Consider the following 19,270-nt stretch of genomic DNA (forward strand, 5'->3'; position numbering starts at 1 on the left):
TAAATACTCTAAATTTAGTTTTCCAATTAGGATACTTTAAATGCACCTAAGCAGTACAAAGACTAAGTCGATAATTCAGTTTCAGAATCTCTATTTCTGTTTTTGTCCTTAAAAAATGAAATGCCAAGAATATATTTGGCTCAACACTACTGATAAATATGCATATTTCAGCCAAAAAAGTGTTCTATGATTTTAAATTATAGGAAAATTAACATTTTAAAGCAGGATATATTTGGTGGCTATGATAGATCTATAATATCTACAGACTAAAATGAGTAATGTTAGTATTTTTTCTTGGAAAATCTTTAACAACTTTCACTTTAAAAAATTTTAATATCCTGACATTACATATGGCATGGAACACACTAGCCTACAAATAAGTATTTCCTCTGTTCTTAAGAATAAATTTCAGTCCAATTGTCACTAGAATATTCTGTATATATACTACTATTTTGGGGATAATGTTCTAAGCATCAAAAGCTGTCCTCAAATATGCTTGCTGCCTACAGAAGTTAACAGAAGCAATTTGTAAATGCTCTCTTCAGATAATTACTGCCCACCAACACCAAAACCCCACTCTAATCAAATAATACTGACTGTGATTTGAAACAGTACTGTAGATTCCTTCTGGCTTGGTGATTTGTGCAATGTTGCCAACCTGCTTAGAGAAAAATAAATATATACAAACACATGATCTTCATTAGTTCAAATGACTGACTTAATAATTTAAATTGATAGTTTTTCACTACAATTCTATTGTTTTGTTCTCTAAGGACACAGAAAGCAAAAAAATATCAAAAAGACTCCTTTAATCAATAGCTATATGTATGTATAATAATTATTACATATAATGAGTTGTTTATATAAGTGGAATTTTATTTTTTTTTAAAGATTTTATTTATTTATTTGACAGAGAGAGACACAGCGAAGAGAGGGAACACAAGCAGGGGGAGTGGGAGAGGGAGAAGCAGGCTTCCCGCTGAGCAGGGAGCCCAATGCGGGGCTCGATCGCAGGACCCTGGGATCAGGACCTGAGCCGAAGGCAGATGCTTAACGACTGAGCCACCCAGGCGCCCCTATATAAGTGGAATTTTAAAGCAACCTAAACATCCAATGAGTAATTCAAATAAATTTCTACATGACAAAATACTACTGATGCTTAAGAAGATAATGTGGAAAAAATATTCAATGAGATAAAATATTTATTTAAGTAAAAGTTATGCTCTATGAGTCACATTTATGAGTATGTAAATGCACATATATAGAAAAATTACTAGAAGACTACAATCAAAAAGTTAAGTTGTTATTACAAGATAAAGATTGTTTTTTTGTTTATGTTTTTCCAACTTTCTGCAGTAATTGTGTACTTTTTGTGTGGTATGATAGAAGTATTAAGACAATTTCTTGGGATATAAATGAGGAGCAATACTCTTATCACACTTATACAAATAAGCAAGGAAGACACATTCTTTCAAAATGATTATATCTGGAAGAATCACTGTCATGACAGAACAAGGTCTGTTTCGGTAGAATCTTATTATGTTCTCCACAAAGTAACGTAAAATTGAAAGCTGAAAAGTAGTTAGATATAAAATTCTAAGCTCTTACTAAATTTGCTCAAATATTGTAATAGCAAATATAAGCAAAAACTTTTATTAAATTATTTTTAAAACTTTTTTTAATTAAGTAATCTCTATGTCCAACATGGGGCTCGAACTCATGACCCCAAGATCAAGAGGCTTATGCTCTATAGACTGAGCCAGCCAGGTGGCCTACGCAAAAACTTTTTTTTTTTAAGATTTTATTTATCTTATTTGAGACAGAGAGAGAGGAAGAGAGAGCAAGGGGAGGAGCAGAGGGAGAGGATCTCAAGCAACCTCCGCACTGAGCATGGAGCCAGACTTGGGGCACAATCCCACAACCCTGAGATCATGACCTGAGCTGAAACCAAGAGTTGGATGCTTAACTGACTGAGCCACCCAGGCGCCTAAGCAAAAACTTTTATTTTTTTATTTAAAAAATATTTTTTAAAAAAGATTTTATTTATTTATTTGACAGAGAGAGAGATAGCGAGAGCAGGAACACAAGGAGGGGGAGTGGGACAGGGAGAAGCAGGCTTCCCGCCAAGCAGGGAGCCTGATGTGGGACTCGATCCCAGGATCCTGGGATCATGACCTGAGCCGAAGGCAGACGCTTAATGGCTGAGCCACCCAGGCACCCTAAGAAAAACTTCTAAAGTGCTTTCAAAATTACTTTAAAACTGATATAACTTATTCACAATAGTCAAGACAGAAGCAATCCAAGTGTCTGACGGATGGATAAACAAAATGTAATGGTTTTGGTTTTTGTTTTTTAAAGATTTTTGATTTTTTATTTGACAGAGAGTACAAGCAGGGGGAGCTGCAGTCAGAGGGAGAGGGAGAAGTAGGCTCCCCGCTCGGCAGGGAGCCCAATGCGGGGCTTGATCCCAGGACCCCGGGATCATGACCTGAGCCGAAGGCAGACGCTTAACCATCTGAGCCACCCAGGCACCCCAACAAAATGTAGTTTATACATATAACGGAATATTATTTAGTCTTAAAAAGGGAAGTTCTTGGGGCGCCTGGGTGGCTCAGTTGGTTAGGCATCTGCCTTCGGCTCAGGTCATGGTCCCGGGGTCCTGGGATCGAGCCCCGCACCCAGCTCTCTGCTCAATGGGGAGCCTGCTTCTCCCTCTCCTGCCTGCTGCTCTGCCTACTTGTGCTTGCGCTCTCTCTCTGCCAAATAAATAAATAAAATCTTAAAAAAAAAAAAAAAAAGGGAAGTTCTTGTCACATGTAACTGAACACTGAAAACTATGCTAAGTGAAAAAAGGCCAGGCACAACAGGACAAATATTGTATCATTCCACTTATATGAGGTGCCTAGAGTAGTCAAATTCAGAGACAGAAGGTAGAATGGTGGTTGCCATAGGCTGGGGGGAGGGAAGAATAGGAGTTAAGTGTTTAATGGGAACAGTTTCAGTTGGGGAAGATGCAAAAGTTCTGGAGATGGATGGTGGTGATGACTGCACAATAATGTGAATGTACTTCATGTCATCAAACTACGCTTAAACGATTAAAGTGATACACTTTATGATATGTACAATTTACCAAAATTTAATTAAAAAATTTTTTTAAGTAGGCTCTATACCCAGCGTGGGGCTTGAACTCAGAACCCCAAGATCAAGAGTTGCATGATCTACTGACTGAGCCAGCCAGGCGCCCCACAATTTACCAGTTTTAAAAAACTGGTGTATGTGATGGGCACTGGGTGTTATACGCAACTGATGGATTGTTGAACACTACACCTGAAACTAATGATGTACTTTATGATGGCTAATTGAATTTAAATTTTAAAAAATATCATATCCCTCTCCCCCCAAAAAAGATTTGACATAAATGCACAAAATGCAGATTCTAACTTAGAGAAAAATCATAAACTCTCAGAGTTAACAGGATCACTTATTTACATACAATGTAATGTTGATTTCTTTCTTTTTTACTGGCTGCTTGGAGTTTATTTTCTTTTGTTAAAAAAGATTTTATTTATTTGTATGAGAGAGACAGAGAGAGTGCGCACAAGCAGGGGGAAGGCAGAGGGAGAGGGAGAAGCAGGCTTCCCGCTGAGCAGGGAGTCCGATGTGGGACTTGATCCCAGGACCCCAGGATCATGACCTGAGCCGAAGGCAGGCACTTAACAACTGAGCCACCCAGGCGCCCCTGGAGTTTATTTTCTACTTGGTTCAAGGCACATGGTTACAGGATGTCAGGAAGGCTTTGAGTGTGGCTTGGAGAGTAAACAGTGGGGTTCTCTCAACTTCCCTTTTGGTATTTTGCTGTTATTGATATAAAAGAACCCAACTGCTTCTGCTTGCTGCAGCCTGTCTAGTCTACCAGGAGGGGAAGAGAAGAGCTCTGATGAGCCCACCACCTCCTGAATGAGCCTGGTGGCTGGTGGTGGCCACTCAGGATTGGGGCCCAGTGTTGACTTTGCCAGGCTGGCCACCAGGCTGCTTCCTCATGGCTTCCAGAGCCAAGTCACAGGTGATCATGCTGTTGGAGGCCTGAGGAGATTCTGAGCATTCTGGGGACTCCAACACTGTAGCCATGAATGGGAGAGTGGACTTCCTGAAAAAGAACCTTGCCCACCAGTAACCTGAGTCAGCCTTGGGGAGACCAGGGTGGTGATGGCTGGCTGCACTTGCACAGGAGCTGTTACCCAAAGTGGAACCCAGGACGCACTGGAAATAGCCAGAGGTAGCCACGAGCAAGCTGCTGGAGGAGATGGCTGCCATGCTGTCACTTATGGGCTGGTGGAAACCTTGGCAGTAACCCCTCATGGGCCTCGGCAGGTGATCATGGGAGACCAGGATGCTAGGCCAAGGAGCCCATTTGCAGAGGAGGCCCCGGAAGGCTGCTCCACGACAGAGGCGGGAGTAGTGTCTGATTCGTTTTCAAAGACAATTCAAAAAGGACATCTTGGTTTATGATCTGTTACTCTTCAAAGTTTGAAATTGCCCCTCCATTCAGAAACAATTCAAAAGAGAAGCAATCAGGGGTGCCTGGGTGGTGCAGTTGGTTAAGCATCTGACTCCTGATTTTGGCTCAGGTCATGTTCTCATGGTCCTGGGATCAAGCCTCACTGAGCGCTGAGCCTGCTTGAGACTCTCTCCCTTTCCTTCTCCCTCTGCCCTTTCCTCCTGGCACATGCACACTCTCTCTCTCAAATGAATAAATAAATCTTCAAAAGAGAAAAGAGAAGCAATCAGAGATCACAGTCCATTAGCTTAATGTTTTAGGTTTGTACTTTAAGGACAAAAACAGCAGAATCCAAAATGTCATATATTCTGTAATTGCAATTGTAGGCAAAAATTTAATATGTAATATAAGAATAATTGTGTTAGGGACAGAGATTATAAATTTTTATAATGCCTTAGGGTTGATAATTCTATCTTTAATACAAAATATAACAAAAATTGGGGCACTTGGCTGGCTCAGTTGGTAGAAGATGTGACTCTTGATCTCCAGGTTGTAAGCTGGAGCCCCACTTTGGGCCCAGAGATTAAAAAAAATTGTTTTTAATAAATAAAAGTTAAAGAAATATACATATATATATATAAATAACAGAAAAATAGAGGCATGGTGTACTTTAACCTGCCTTATTAAAAAAAAAACACTCTAGGGGCGCCTGGGTGGCTCAGTCGTTAAGCGTCTGCCTTCGGCTCAGGTCATGATCCCAGAGTCCTGGGATCGAGCCCCGCATCGGGCTCCCTGCTCGGCGGGAAGCCTGCTTCTCCCTCTCCCACTCCCCCTGCTTGTGTTCTCTCTCTCACTGTCTCTCTCTCTCTCTGTCAAATAAATAAATAAAATCTTTAAAAAAAAAATAAAAATAAAAATAAAAAAAATTAAAAAAAACACTCTTTTTGATTCAATAAAACAAAAATTAGCTAACCTTCTGAAAAATTAGTATCTAAATCACCTCATCACCATATGTCCAGAAAGATACCCAATACATCTGAATTTTCTGAGAAAATTATTAAAAAGTAAATAAGCTTTTTGGGGACCCGAGTGCCTCAGTTGTTTGGCATCTGCCTTTGGCTTGGGTCATGATCCCAGGGTCCTGAGATCAAGCCCCGCATCGGGCTCCCTGCTTCTCCCTCTCCCTCCGCCTGCTGCTCCCCCTGCTTGTGCTCTCTGTCAAATAAATAAATAAAATCTTAAAAAAAAAAAAGTAAGCTTTTAGAAGCTTTTACATGTTTATTAAAAATCCTTGGGGCGCCTGGGTGGCTCAGTCATTAAGTGTCTGCCTTCGGCTCAGGTCATGATCCCAGGGTCCTGGGATCGAGCCCCACGTCGGGCTTCCTGCTCCACGGGGAGCCTGCTTCTCCCTCTCCCACTCCCCCTGCTTGTGTTCCCTCTCTCGCTGTGTCTCTCTCTGTCAAATAAATAAATAAAATCTTTAAAAGTAATAATAATAAAAAATAAAAATCCTAAAGTCAAGTGGGCATTAAATATTCAGAATGAAAAATTTCCTCAAATTCCTAAGTAAAAGTAAATGAATTTTATATTTCATATCTGCATCTCAAGAGATCTTTTTAAATAACAAACTAAACCAAAGAATCACTTGGCTCATGTCCCCAGCCGAGATGAAGCTTAACATATGGCTGAACTACACAGTTTGGGTCAGGAAGAAATAAGACAGAAGCACAATTTGTGCTCTAAAGCTGAGCACACATATGAAACACTGTGTGGGGGTGTTGATATATTACTCCATTCTACCACCAGATCTTCTTGGCAAAGAGTGATATAATTCTGAACAATCTCAGCCTCATATTATCATGAATATGCAAACTAGAGGAAAACCCGCACAATATACAGGACAGAGACAAAAGTACTTATTTGAATTACTGTTGGAATGTCATTTCATTGTTAGTCAAAGGGTAAAGTCAGGTGTTTCTGGTGAAAGATAGGGACTAGAGTATAAGATGGGACACTTAGGTTCAATTCTCAATATAGATTTGTCTAGTCAAGGTTTTTAGTTTTCTGCTCAAACTGGAAGTGTTCATTTTTATAATTATTTTTCCCCACTGTGAATTTGTTTTTGTCCTTTCAAGATAAACTAAATTTTAAAACACAAGATTTCATGGAACTTTAATGACTTAAAGATAACTGGTTTCTTTTCTTTTTTTAAGATAACTGGTTTCAGGGGCGCCTGGGTGGCTCAGTCGTTAAGCGTCTGCCTTCGGCTCAGGTCATGATCCCAGGGTGCTGGGATCGAGCCCCACATCGGGCTCCCTGCTCCGCGGGAAGCCTGCTTCTCCCTCTCCCACTCCCCTTGCTTGTGTTCCCTCTCTCGCTGTCTCTGTCAAATTAATAAATAAAATCTTAAAAAAAAAAAAAGATAACTGGTTTCAAACAATAAAGAACTATTTTAATTCTCTTAAATGAAATCAATTTATTTTGATTATAATAAAGTATGCATATTACTTATCATATATCCCCAGCCTGGGGGGAAAAAAAAGTCTGGAAAAAAAGGATTTTATCTAAAAAGGAGGATAAGAGCTATACTTTCAGATCTGCTGGCAATCAACACAATACTATAATTACATTGTAGAAATAGCAATTATAGGAAAAGAAACAGACTCTATTATAGAGTCAGCTATAAAATTTGGATACTACTACTTATTTCATAGTTATTTAGAAAATAAAATGAAATACTAATATACACACACACACACACAATGCTTAGCACAATAAAGGACAGTTAATAAAAATTCAATAAATGGTAGCTATGAATTACTCTTAATCTTTCTGGGCAGCCTTGGTCTTCTCACTTCTATGTAGGTGTAGTTCCTTCAAAGAGTTATTGAAGGGATTATATGAAATATTGTATATAAATTGCCCAGTTAAATACCTATCATAAGCAAGCAGTCCTAAAATGATAGTTTGGGATATAAAAAAACTTATGGTACAGAGTTCCCCTAAATCTATCTAATTCAGGGCACCTAGGTGGCTCAGTTGGTTAAGTGTCTGCCTTTGGACCCTGATCCCAGGGTCCTGGGATGGAGCCCTGCATTGGGCTCCCGGTTTGCAGGAAACCTGCCTCTCCCTCTCCTCCCCACTCGTGCTCTCTCTTGCTCTCTCTCAAAAAAAAAATAAATAAAATCTTTTTTTTTTAAGTCATTTTTTTTTTAAGATTTTATTTATTTGACAGAGAGAGAAACAGCGAGAGAGGGAACACTGCAGGGGGAGTGGGAGAAGCAGGCTTCCCACTGAGCAGGGAGCCCGAGGTGGGACTCGATCCCAGGACCCCGAGATCATGACCTGAGCCGAAGGCAGACGCTTAACAACTGAGCCACCCAGGCGCCCCTAAATAAATAAAATCTTAAAAAAAAAATCTATCTACTGCAATGTCAGTGTTCAACACCATTCTCCAATTTCTTGGAAAGGATGAGTAAGAAGCTGAAAGTCATAAAATGATTAACTCTAAAAAATAAGCATAATTTTCTGATCTCACGGGTACCTAACCAATGCTAACTTCTAGAATTTGACAAAGAAGGCAAACATCTCCTTTTTTTTTTTTTTTAAGATTTTATTTATTTATTTGACAGAGAAAGAGAGAGCACAAGTAGGCAGAGTGGCAGGCAGAGGGAGAGGGAGAAGCGGGCTCTCTGCTGAGCAGGGAGCTGGACGTGGGGCTCGATCCCAGGACCCCAGGATCATGACCTGAGCCGAAGGCAGCTGCTTAACCAACTGGCGCCCCGCAAACATCTCCTTCTGATGAATGCATTAAAAGATGAAATATCTTGGGGTGCCTGAGTGGCTCAGTTGTTAAGCGTCTGCCTTCGGCTCAGGTCATGGTCCCAGGGTCCTGGGATCGAGCCCCTCATCAGGCTCCCTGCTCAGCAGGAAGCCTTCTTCTCCCTCTCCCACTCCCCATGCTTGTGTTCCCTCTCTCGCTGTGTCTCTCTCTGCCAAATAAATAAAATCTTAAAAAAAAAAAAAGATGAAATATCTTGCTTTGCTCATATTATTTTTCTTATTTTTTTAGATGTATTCTATTAGTGAATATTTAATAGTAGAATAAGAGTGGACGACTACTACTATATACTAGTTCAAGGAGAATCCATAAAAGCATTTGAACACTTTACAGAAAACCTAAATCCAGGAAAGTATAAGCAATATGTTCAAAAGATTCTCATCTGGATAACTGTTGTCAAATCTTTACAATGGGGTTTATTGCTGAGGAAAGAATTCCTTTTGTGATCCAGAATACAATGACTTATTTAGAGAACTGGGGGATGGAAGTCAATCGTAAAGCACTATGTGTTATGAAAAAAAAAAAGTTACCTGAGCTCTTTGGAAATGTTATTTTTTTTTAAAGATTTATTTATTTGAGAGAGAGAGAGAGAGAGCGCATAAGCAGGCAGAGTGGTAGACAGAGGGAGAGGGGGAAGCAGGCTCCCTGCCAAGCAGAGAGCCCGATGCGGGGCTCGATCCCAGGACCCCAGGACCATGACCCTAGCTGAAGCCAGACACTCAACCGACTGAGACACCCAGGCGTCCCATGGGAATGCTATTTTTGAAAGAGATACAAACACATGAATTAGTTTAAAAAGATGTATGTAAGTGTAATAAATTCTGCTATGAGCTCAGAATAAGTAAAACCCAATTTGGTCAGGCATGATTTTTTTCAATTTGGAGAAGAACAAATAAAATGTAGGTAAAGAACTAAGATAATATCACTGACCAGACCTGATACATATTTAAGCAACCCTTTTTTCCATCTTTGCCCACACACTTTCTCAATTTCCCCCTTTCATTAAAGCATTTCCAAACCAAGTTCTTTCAGTTATACAAATTAATCTCAAGGTAGAGGGGCTGGCATAAATCTGACATTTCTAGAAGTGTAGAATAAAAGAGTCCACAGCTTTCATTTACCTATTTTAAAGAGAATGAAAGCTGGTTTGTTCACTTGCTCAGCAGCTTTAAAAACAAATACAAAGGTTTCATGCTGTCATAGTTTTATTTTAAAGAACAATACTTGTGAAAGGCAGGTAACTGGATAACAAAAGTAGGATAGCAAAATACAAAAGAAAACAAAAATAGACATAATTTCATACAAGAAATATATTAAGCAACTAAGAAAAGCCATCCTATTTTCCACATAAATTAGTCCTAAAGCTAACCTCAAGAAGTTTTCCTTTTGTCCTGATTTTATTCTTCTTTCAATCCCTTCTAGGAACACAGAGTACCCACCTCCTTCTTCAAGGCTAATGAATGGTACTTGATTTCAAAGAGCTTTAGAAGGTAGCATTCCTTGGCCACCTACTCATTTCAGGTGCACCCCATCATTTAAATATTCCAAAGAACTTCCTATGTTAGCTAAATGTGCAGTTTAACAACATGTTTCTGTTTTCTCTTGGTGATGGAGGACAAGGCAACAAAAGCTTTCATTCATGAGGCACTGTAGATTTCATCCACTGGAGTAGATCTAAGAAAATATAACTGTTCAGTGTAATTTACCCAATATTCAGAATTATTAACTTGTTTTTATACTGACCTTTGCTTTTGGTCCCAATGAAAGATTAGCCGTATTGTAGCAGCATGTCCCCAACTCTCCCCTGGTGGGAACAAGAACAGAACAACTGTATACTGCCTTACTGACAAGGTTTTAAGTCTCTCAGAATGCCTCTGACCAAAACAGTTTTACTTTACCTAATACGAGAATATCCTTATACTTTTTTTTTTCCACGTTCTTTGTGTAGTTTTATATATTCCAGTGTAAGAAAAATACCTGGCATGTTACTTGGACCAACTAAGAGGTCCATACCTGATGTCTATACGTAGGAGCCCAACCAAGAGATGTTGGAGCAGGAGTGGGATTGGATATTTACAGGGTGACTGTATATTGGGAAGAATGCAGGATGTAGGAAAGGCCGCCTGGATTTGATCACCATACATTACATCATTAGTTTTTGATGTAGTGTTCCATGATTCATTGTTTGCATATAACACCCAGTGCTCCAGGCAGAACGTGCCCTCTTTAATACCCACCACCAGGCTAACCCATCCTCCCACCCCCCTTCCCTCTAGAACCCTCAGTTTGTTTCTCAGAGTCCATAGTCTCTCATGGTTCGTCTCCCCCTCCGATTTCCCCTCCTTCATTTTTCCCTTCCTGCTATCTTCTTCTTTTTTTTTTTTTTTAACATATAATGTATTATTTGTTTCAGAGGTACGGGTCTGTGATTCATCAGTCTTACACAATTCATAGCGCTCACCATAGCACGTAACCTCCCAGAATATACTTATACTTTCAAAACCCCTTGTACACATGGGTAGCATCCTGAGATTAACAGATTTTTACCTATCTGTGGAAATATTGAAGATCATTATCCTTGATTTGCTTTCAGAAAACTTTATAGTTTGAGCCAACATTTTATCAATCTTCCATATCGTCAGACCTACTAACATATTTCTGGTTACCAGAAGAAAAGCAAAAACTCTGACAGAATATTCTTAAAGAATTTAGTAAAAGAAAAATCTCGAAGCATTGTGTCCTAACAAAACCATGACTGAGGTTAGAAAGAGTCATAAGTCTATTCACTGTAGTGTGATCTGTATTTAAACAGATTCACCCTTCCTCCTGCCTAAGACTTTCTGCGGGCAAGAGTCATCTTAATATTTATATGCTTGGTGCCTGACACAATAGTTGCCACATAGTAGATGCTCAATAAATGGTTGTCAAATAACTGAAAGGATGAGTGGGTATCTAAAGGCACTGTGCTCCATACTAAGACTTATCAGTGAATAATCACACACAATCTCTGCTTTCATGGTGCTTACAGTAGTACTCAACAAGCATCACATGAAAGAGGTAGAAAAAATGTGTTAAGTTAAAAATACTTATCTGGGGGCGCCTGTCTGGCTCGGTCAGAAGAGCATGTAATTCTTAATCTTGGGGTCGTGAATTCAAGCCCCATGTTGGTTGTTAAGATTACTTAAATAAATAAAAAGCTTAAAAAAAAAAAAAACTTATCTAATTAATTACCCACCCAACGCAGGAACCAGCAAGGCCCGATTTCTATCAATCTTCGTTGTCATCTGATTAGTTAAAAGTACCTAAAAAAAAAAAAAAAAAAGTGAGAAAATTAGGTGAATCTCTCCCCAAAATTATCAAGGAAACAATTCTGTGATTTTAGTGTTCTGAATACAATTTAAAGAAAAATTTGTTTAGGTAATGAAAACTTTTCTGATAAACTTAATTTGCCCATAAGTTATCTGAAAACATGATTCTATTGAACACAAACATTTTTAACAGACAAGAAAAATTGTGAAAATGGAAGAATAAAAATGTAACAGATAATAAATACATAAAGGTGTAAAGAGACCATGTATAAAAACTTCATAACTGGGAGCACTGGAAAAACCTCACTTTTATAATTTAAATTTTGGATAAGCCAATAGAAACCACCAGACCAGAGGCACCTTGGTGGCTCAGTCGGTTAAGCGTCTGCCTTCGGCTCAGGTCATGATCCCAGGGTCTTGGGATCAAGCCCTGTGCTGGGCTCCCTGCTCAGCCGGGAGTCTGCTTCTCCCTCTTTCTCTGCCTGCGTTCTGTCAAATAAATAAATAAAATCTTAAAAAAAAAAAAAAAAAAGAAGAAGCCACCAGACCAACAGCAGGAATATCAATAGTGGTGATAAATATTTATTGAGTACTTAATACATGCCAGAAACTATGCTAAGTGCTTTACGTTCATTATCTTATCTAGCCTTCACAACTCCATGAATGAGGTATTATTATTAATATTTTTTGCTATTATTATTCCAGTTTAACACATGAGAAATCAGAAGCTTAGAAAGATTGAGTCTGGTGTTTTTGTTTTTGCTACCACTGTTGCCTCTCTAGAATATATTTAATCAAAAGAGTGTGAGGGCGCCTGGGTGGCTCAGTTGGTTAAGCAACTGCCTTCGGCTCAGGTCATGATCCTGGAGTCCCGGGATCGAGTCCCGCATCGGACTCCCTGCTCAGCAGGGAGTCTGCTTCTCCCTCTGATCCTCCCCCTCAAAATGAAGGACAGTAATTTTAAAGTAGAGAAAAAGAGTGTTTAAGGCTGACTGAATACCGGGCGCCTGGGTGGCTCAGTCAGTTAAGCGACTGCCTTCGGCTCAGGTCATGATCCCAGGGTCCTGGGATCGAGTCCCACATCGGGCTCCCTGCTCCATGGGGAGCCTGCTTCTCCCTCTCCCTGCCACTCCCCCTGCTTGTGCTCTCTATCTCTCTGACAAATAAATAAATAAAATCTTAAAAAAAAAAAAAAAGGCTGACTGAATACAGTAAAAGATTATTTGACACCTCCCAGCCCCAAATTCTCCAGAAAGAGTTATTTTAAATATTCTTCCAATACAGATCTTCCCTCCAGAAATATGACAGATACTACTGCAAGCTAACAGTGATAAAGAACTTCTATGAAAAGCAGTGAGAAAAGGTACCTACTCTGAAAAAGGTATCAGTTCCATAGGGAAACTGACAAAGAAAAGGCTGTTTGGCTATTCCCACTGCACTGATAACACCCTAAAATTTTTGTTTGTCTACAAAGGAGACATCTGTGCTCCATCTGGATTTCAATTAGGCACAAACTGGATGACATGACTTTCTTCTAGTTTCTCTTCCCTTAAGTGCCACAGTGGCTTCCCCATGTATTACCTCACATCAGGCATCTTAGAAAAAGCTAAGCAGGAATTTAAATTGGTAATTAACTGAAATATATGACTAACTGGCATCCCCAACATGCAGAATAATACCCTTTACAGACTACCAAATGTTTAAGCTCTAGCAACTGGGATATTTATACCAACACTTTTTGGTTAGAGGCACACCATCCAATTCTAAACCATTAGGCACACACACAGCTTTTTAAAATTAAATTAAAATTAGACATTCAGTTCCTCAATAGCACTAACCATTTTTCAAGTGCTCAAGAGCCATGCAATTGCTGTATTAGACTGAGCATTTTCATCTTCCCAGAAAGTCCTATCAGACAGCACTGGTTTGGAGTACAGGTATCCCCTGCTTTTGAAAAGTTCCTGTTATGCCACTTCACTTGTATGAAAGACCTATATTAGTACCTGTTTTTGCTAACCATAAGAAATCCAAAGAGGATTTTCACTTTTACGGGGGGGAAAAAAAAAGTGAAAAGCAAATATAGTTTTCAGCATTTGTTTTGCAGAGAACCGCCATAGAGGCAGAGTGCACCCAGGCAGGGAGAGCAGCATCACCAAGCTTCCCCTGGGAATGATACTCAGCATCTTAGCATCAAGCTGCCATAGCTTTGAACTGTGTCTGTGGGCATCTGTGCTCTATCTTGATTTGCTTTGTGCATTCATTAGCAACATCTGTCCTAAGATATCAGAAAAGATATATAAATGTAAATAGATGTACTGGCTTACTAACTGTTAAACATCCCAAAATCAGAATTTGCACTTTTAGCAATTACTTATAAAAGAATTATATGCCCTCTGCAAAAACATTGGGTTTACCATATGAGAGAATGAATCTTTAAAATAGCGAAGTAAAAATCACTTCTAAATTATGAACGTCATTGCTTTAAAAATACTTCCATTACCCAAATGTCCTTCAATTGATGAATAAACAAAATGTGATATATTGAGAAAATACAAAGTTAATCAGTCATAAAAAGGATACCGATATATGCTACAACATGGATGAATCTTGAAAAGATTATGCTAAGTGAAAGAAGCCAGACATAAAAGACCATATATTGAATGATTCTATTTATATAAACCATCCAGAAAAGATGAACCTATACAGACAGAAAGCAGACTAATGGTTCTTAGGGGCTAATGAGAGGGTGCAATGGAGAGTGATGGCTCATGGGCACGGGATTTCATTTTGGGGTGATGGGAATGTTCTAATATTAGATAGTGATTGTTTCACAACTCTGCAAATATACTACAAACCACTGAACTGTACACATTAAAAGGGTGAATTTTATGATCTGTTAATTAAATCTCAATAAAGCTGTTAAAAAACATTTCTGCTAATAATCAAATTAATGAATCTCTAAAAGGATTCTATCATAGTTTGGCAAAGATTTAAAAGACTCAAAGTTGGTAAAGATGTGGAAAAACAAGAATTCCCATTCATTTCTACAGAGAACATACTTTGGAACATGGTTTCTGAGAGTGATTTGATAATATATAACATAATATTTAAAAACAGAGATATCCGCCCCCCAAAAATAAGTAAATAAAAAAAGAGATATCCCTTTGACTTAATACTTTCAGAAATAACTGGATAAATGGGCAAAAAGGCATATATAAAGTTGCTGACTGCAGTTTTTTATTTTTATTTTTATATATTTATTTATTTTAAAGATTTTACTTCTTCGTCAGGAGGGCGGGGGAGAGAGAGAACACAAGCAGGGGGAGGGGTAGGCTGAGGGAGAAGCAGGCTCCCTGCTGAGCAAGGAGCCCAATGCAGGACTCGATCCTACGACCCTGGGGTCATGACCCACGCCGAAGGCAGACTATTAACCAACTGAACCACCCAGGCGTCCCGACTGCAGTTTTTTAAATGGTGAAAAACTGAAGCCAACTTTAAAGACAATAGGGGGGTGATTAAAAAACTATGCCATGAGGGGTGCCTGGGTGGCTCAGTTGGTTAAGCGACTGCCTTCAGCTCAGGTCATGATCCTGGAGTCCCAGGATCGAGTCCCGCATTGGGCTCCCTGCTCGATGGGGAGTCTGCTTCTCCCTCTGACCCTCTCCCCTCTCATGCTCTATCTCATTCTCTCTTTCAAATAAATAAATAAAATCTTTAAAAAATAAAAAAATAAGAAACTAGGCTATGAAAAAGTGCTCAACATCACTTGGCATCAGGGAAATACAAATCAAAACCACAATGAGATACCACCTCACACCAGTCAGAATGGCTAAAATTAACAAGTCAGGAAACGACAGATGTTGGCAAGGATGCAGAGAAAGGGGAACCCTCCTACACTGTGGGTGGGAATGCAAGCTGGTGCAGCCACTCTGGAAAACAATATGGAGGTTCCTCAAAAATTGAAAATAGGGCTACCATACGACCCAGCAATTGCACTACTGGGTATTTACCCCAAAGATAAAAATGTAGTGATCCAAAGGGGCATATGCACCCCAATGTTTATAGCAGCAATGTCCACAATAGCCAAACTATGGAAAGAGCCCAGATGTCCATCGACAGATGAATGGATAAAGATGATGTGGTATATATATGCAATGGAGTATTATGCAGCCATCAAAAAATGAAATCTTGCCATTTGCAATGACGTGGATGGAGCTAGAGGGTATTATGCTGAGCGAAATAAGTCAATCAGAGAAAGACAATTATATGATCTCAATGATATAACTTGAGAAACAAGGCAGAGGATCATAGGGGAAGAGAGGAAAAAATGAAACAAGACGAAACCAGAGAGGGAGACAAACCGTAAGAGACTCTTAATCTCAGGAAACAAACTGAGGGTTGCTGGAGTAGAGGGGGGGTGGGAGGGATGGGGTGGCTGGGTGATGGACACTGGGGAGGGTATATGCTATGGTGAGCACTATGAATTGTGTAAGACTGATGAATCACAGACCTGTACCCCTGAAACAAATAATACTTTATATGTTAATAAAAGTAAATAAATTAAAAAAAAAAAAAAAACCTATGCTATATTGGGACACCAGGGTGGCTCAGTCGGTTAGGCGTCTGCCTTCGGCTCAGGTCATGATCCCAGGGTCGTGGGATCGAGTCCCGCAACAGGCTCCCTGCTCAGCAGGAAGTCTGTTTCTCCTGTTCCTCCTCCTCCCCTCCTGCTCATGCTCTCTCTCTCTGACAAATAAATAAAATCTTTAAAAAACAAACAAAACAAAAAAAAAACTATGCTATAATCATACAATGGAACACTATATAAGCTGTTAAGGTATACTTATGAAGTATCGTATATGGAAAAATGCTCACAATATATTAAGTGAAAAACAAAAAACTGCTTTGTATAATAGCATGAATATCTTTATTTTTTTAATTTTACTTATTTATTTTTAAAAATTTTATTTATTTATTTGACAGAGAGAGACACAGCGAGAGAGGGAACACAAGCAGGGGGAGTGGGAGAGGGAGAAGCAGGCTTCCCGCTGAGCAGGGAGCCCGATGCGGGGCTCGATCCCAGGACCCTGGGATCATGACCTGAGCCAAAGGCAGACACTTAACGACTGAGCCACCCAGGTGCCCCTGAGTATGATCTTTAAAAAATATGGGGTGCCTCGGTGGCTCAGGCTCAGTCGGTTAAGCGTCTGCCTTTGGCTCAGGTCATGATCTCAGGGTCCTGGGATCGAGCCCCGCATTGGGCTCCCTCCTCAGCGGGAAGCCTGCTTCTCCCTTTCCCATTCCCCCTGCTTGTGTTCCCTCTCTCGCTGTGTCTCTCTCTGTCAAATAAGTAGATAAAATCTTAAAAAAAAAAAAAAAGAGGGGCACCTGGGTGGCTCAGTCAGTTAAGAGTCTGCCTTCGGCTCAGGTCATGATCCCAGGGTCCTGGGATCGAGCCCCACATTGGGCTCCCTGCTCGGCAGGAAGCCTGCTTCTCTCTCTCCCACTCCCCCTGCTTGTGTTCCCTCTCCTGCTGTGTCTCTGTCAAATAAATAAAATCTTTAAAAAAAAAAAAGAAAAAATCTTTAAAAAAAAATATGTGTTATAGGGGCGCCTGGCTGACTCGGTACAGCATGCAACTCTTGATCTCAGGGTTGTGAGTTCAAGCCCCATGTTGGGTGTACAGATTACTTTAAAATAAAAATAAAAACTTAAAAAACTTAGTAAGTTTGGAAAAATAGGTACACCAAACTCAAGAATAATTATCTCTGGGTAACAGGTACTTTACTTATTTTCTACACTTTTGATTGTTTAGAACTTCTTTTACAGAAAGTATATATAAAATTGTGAAATGTATTTATTATCAAAAGTCCTAAATGCTTCTATACATGGTAACTGGGAAATTTAAAAAACCAAGCAAAGAAGAATTTATAAAGAGGGGAAAGTATGCCCTCAACCCCACAAAATCCTATTTCTAGAAGTAGTCATTATGAACATTTTGATCCTTTCAGATCTTTTTGTTGATATATAAAAGTATAAATGCACATATATAATTTTTATTTTTCTCAAAAGTGGGATCACATAAAATATATTACTATGTGACTTGAATCTTTTTACTTAATCATATATCTGGACATATCTTGTTCTGTGTTAGTACATGTATATTTACATTACTCTTCTTAAACACTGCATAGTATTCCATGTTACTGTTTAGATTATTTTAATCAGAAAAGATAAAGCTATTTCTATTCAACAAACAAAACGAAACTTAAAAACTATGCAACCCATTAGTCTTGAGTGCCCCCTACTGGGGGCTCCTCGTTGATATTAACAGATGCTAAATTACAAATTAATACAAGAAATAATTCAAACATAGGACACTATGCTTTTCAATGTATGGCAAAAAAAAAAATCTAAAAACTCAAAAGAAAAGATGTTTTGAAATGATTTTATTGAGGAGTTCTTTATCTACTTATGCTATATTACAGATATGTACAAAGGACTCTCTAATCAGGGTAAATACAAGAAAATCAAGTTAAGTGGCTTGATCTTTTCCCATCTCCCTCCTGGACAAGTGTGTGTATTGGTGTGATAAGTGGCACGGGGTTGTACAGTGGAAAGTGACGGCAAATATGCAGTTAAAAAAAAGTCATTACCTCACTCCTTTCTGTCTCGTCACTTCCGAACTTATCTTTATATCTGACCTCACATTTCAAATCTAGAAGAGTCAGCTCTACCTCCAAACATCTACGTTGTTCACACTATGTAATTTTTCTATCTGTCTGAGTCTGTGATTATACAACATGTAATAATAAAAGACCCAGAGTAAAAGAAAAATGGGGATGTTAGAAGAGCTTACCCGAAAAACATCAAATATTACATTAAAAAAAACCCAACATTGCAATTACCAAAGGTGGCACTTCTTTATCAAACAAGTCCATTTTAAAATATGGCATCTTGATTATGCTTGTTATTTTCTAGGAAAACTAATATACAACACTTATGACTGGAATTTTTTTTTTTTTAAAGATTTTATTTATTTATTTGACAGAGACACAGCGAGAGAGGGAACACAAGCAGGGGGAGTGGGAGAGGGAGAAGCAGGCCTCCCGCTCAGCAGGGAGCCCAATGCAGGGCTCGATCCCAGGACCCTGGCATCATGACCTGAGCCGAAGGCAGACGCTTAATGACAGCCACCCAGGCGCCCCTGGAATTAATTTTTAAAAAAAATCAAACAAAGACCATTCAAAACTGTCTGTATTATGTGCTTTTAGTCAAATTCTATTCAGCTATTTCTAAACATTAATATTTTATACAAGTTTGACTTTATTATAAAATTCTCTTGGCTAATAATACTTACAGCTAATCTGTGGCTATTTGCAAGGCTGATCATTTGCTGGGCTAGGCCATTTAGTAATCGAGTACGAAGGGACAGGTCATCTAGGTCATGACGAAAAGGAAAAGCAATACCATCCACTATCACTAATCGAACCTAAATACAGAAGAGATAATGATATTAGGTTTGGTATTAAAAATAAAATTTAAAAAATGGCATCCCAAAAGCATGTTCATTCCAGGAAAAAAAAAATCCTTAAAATCCAGAGTTATAGTTCTAACTCTCCA

At 39.1% G+C, this 19,270-nt stretch overlaps 1 protein-coding gene across 4 annotated transcripts in view; it reads right to left on the bottom strand.

The window, feature by feature from the left end:
• RAD51C (RAD51 paralog C) overlaps positions 1 to 19,270 on the bottom strand; it is a 42,106-nt gene that overhangs the window by 2,610 nt on the left and 20,226 nt on the right. For 2 of the 4 annotated variants that reach the window (XM_036079410.2, XM_078064610.1), the window contains exons 5-8: positions 19,008 to 19,139; positions 11,575 to 11,641; positions 10,083 to 10,143; positions 598 to 658 (exon numbers count right to left, since the gene is read on the bottom strand). In XM_036079410.2, coding sequence (XP_035935303.2) covers positions 598 to 658; positions 10,083 to 10,143; positions 11,575 to 11,641; positions 19,008 to 19,139 — 321 coding nt within the window. Of the gene's footprint in view, positions 1 to 597; positions 659 to 9,778; positions 10,014 to 10,082; positions 10,144 to 11,574; positions 11,642 to 19,007; positions 19,140 to 19,270 lie in introns of those variants that run through there. The other 2 variants (XR_013444674.1, XM_078064618.1) reach the window with 2 other exon arrangements.

The sequence above is a fragment of the Halichoerus grypus genome, chromosome 2 (genome assembly GCF_964656455.1).
Source record: "Halichoerus grypus chromosome 2, mHalGry1.hap1.1, whole genome shotgun sequence".
Lineage (NCBI taxonomy): Eukaryota > Metazoa > Chordata > Mammalia > Carnivora > Phocidae > Halichoerus > Halichoerus grypus.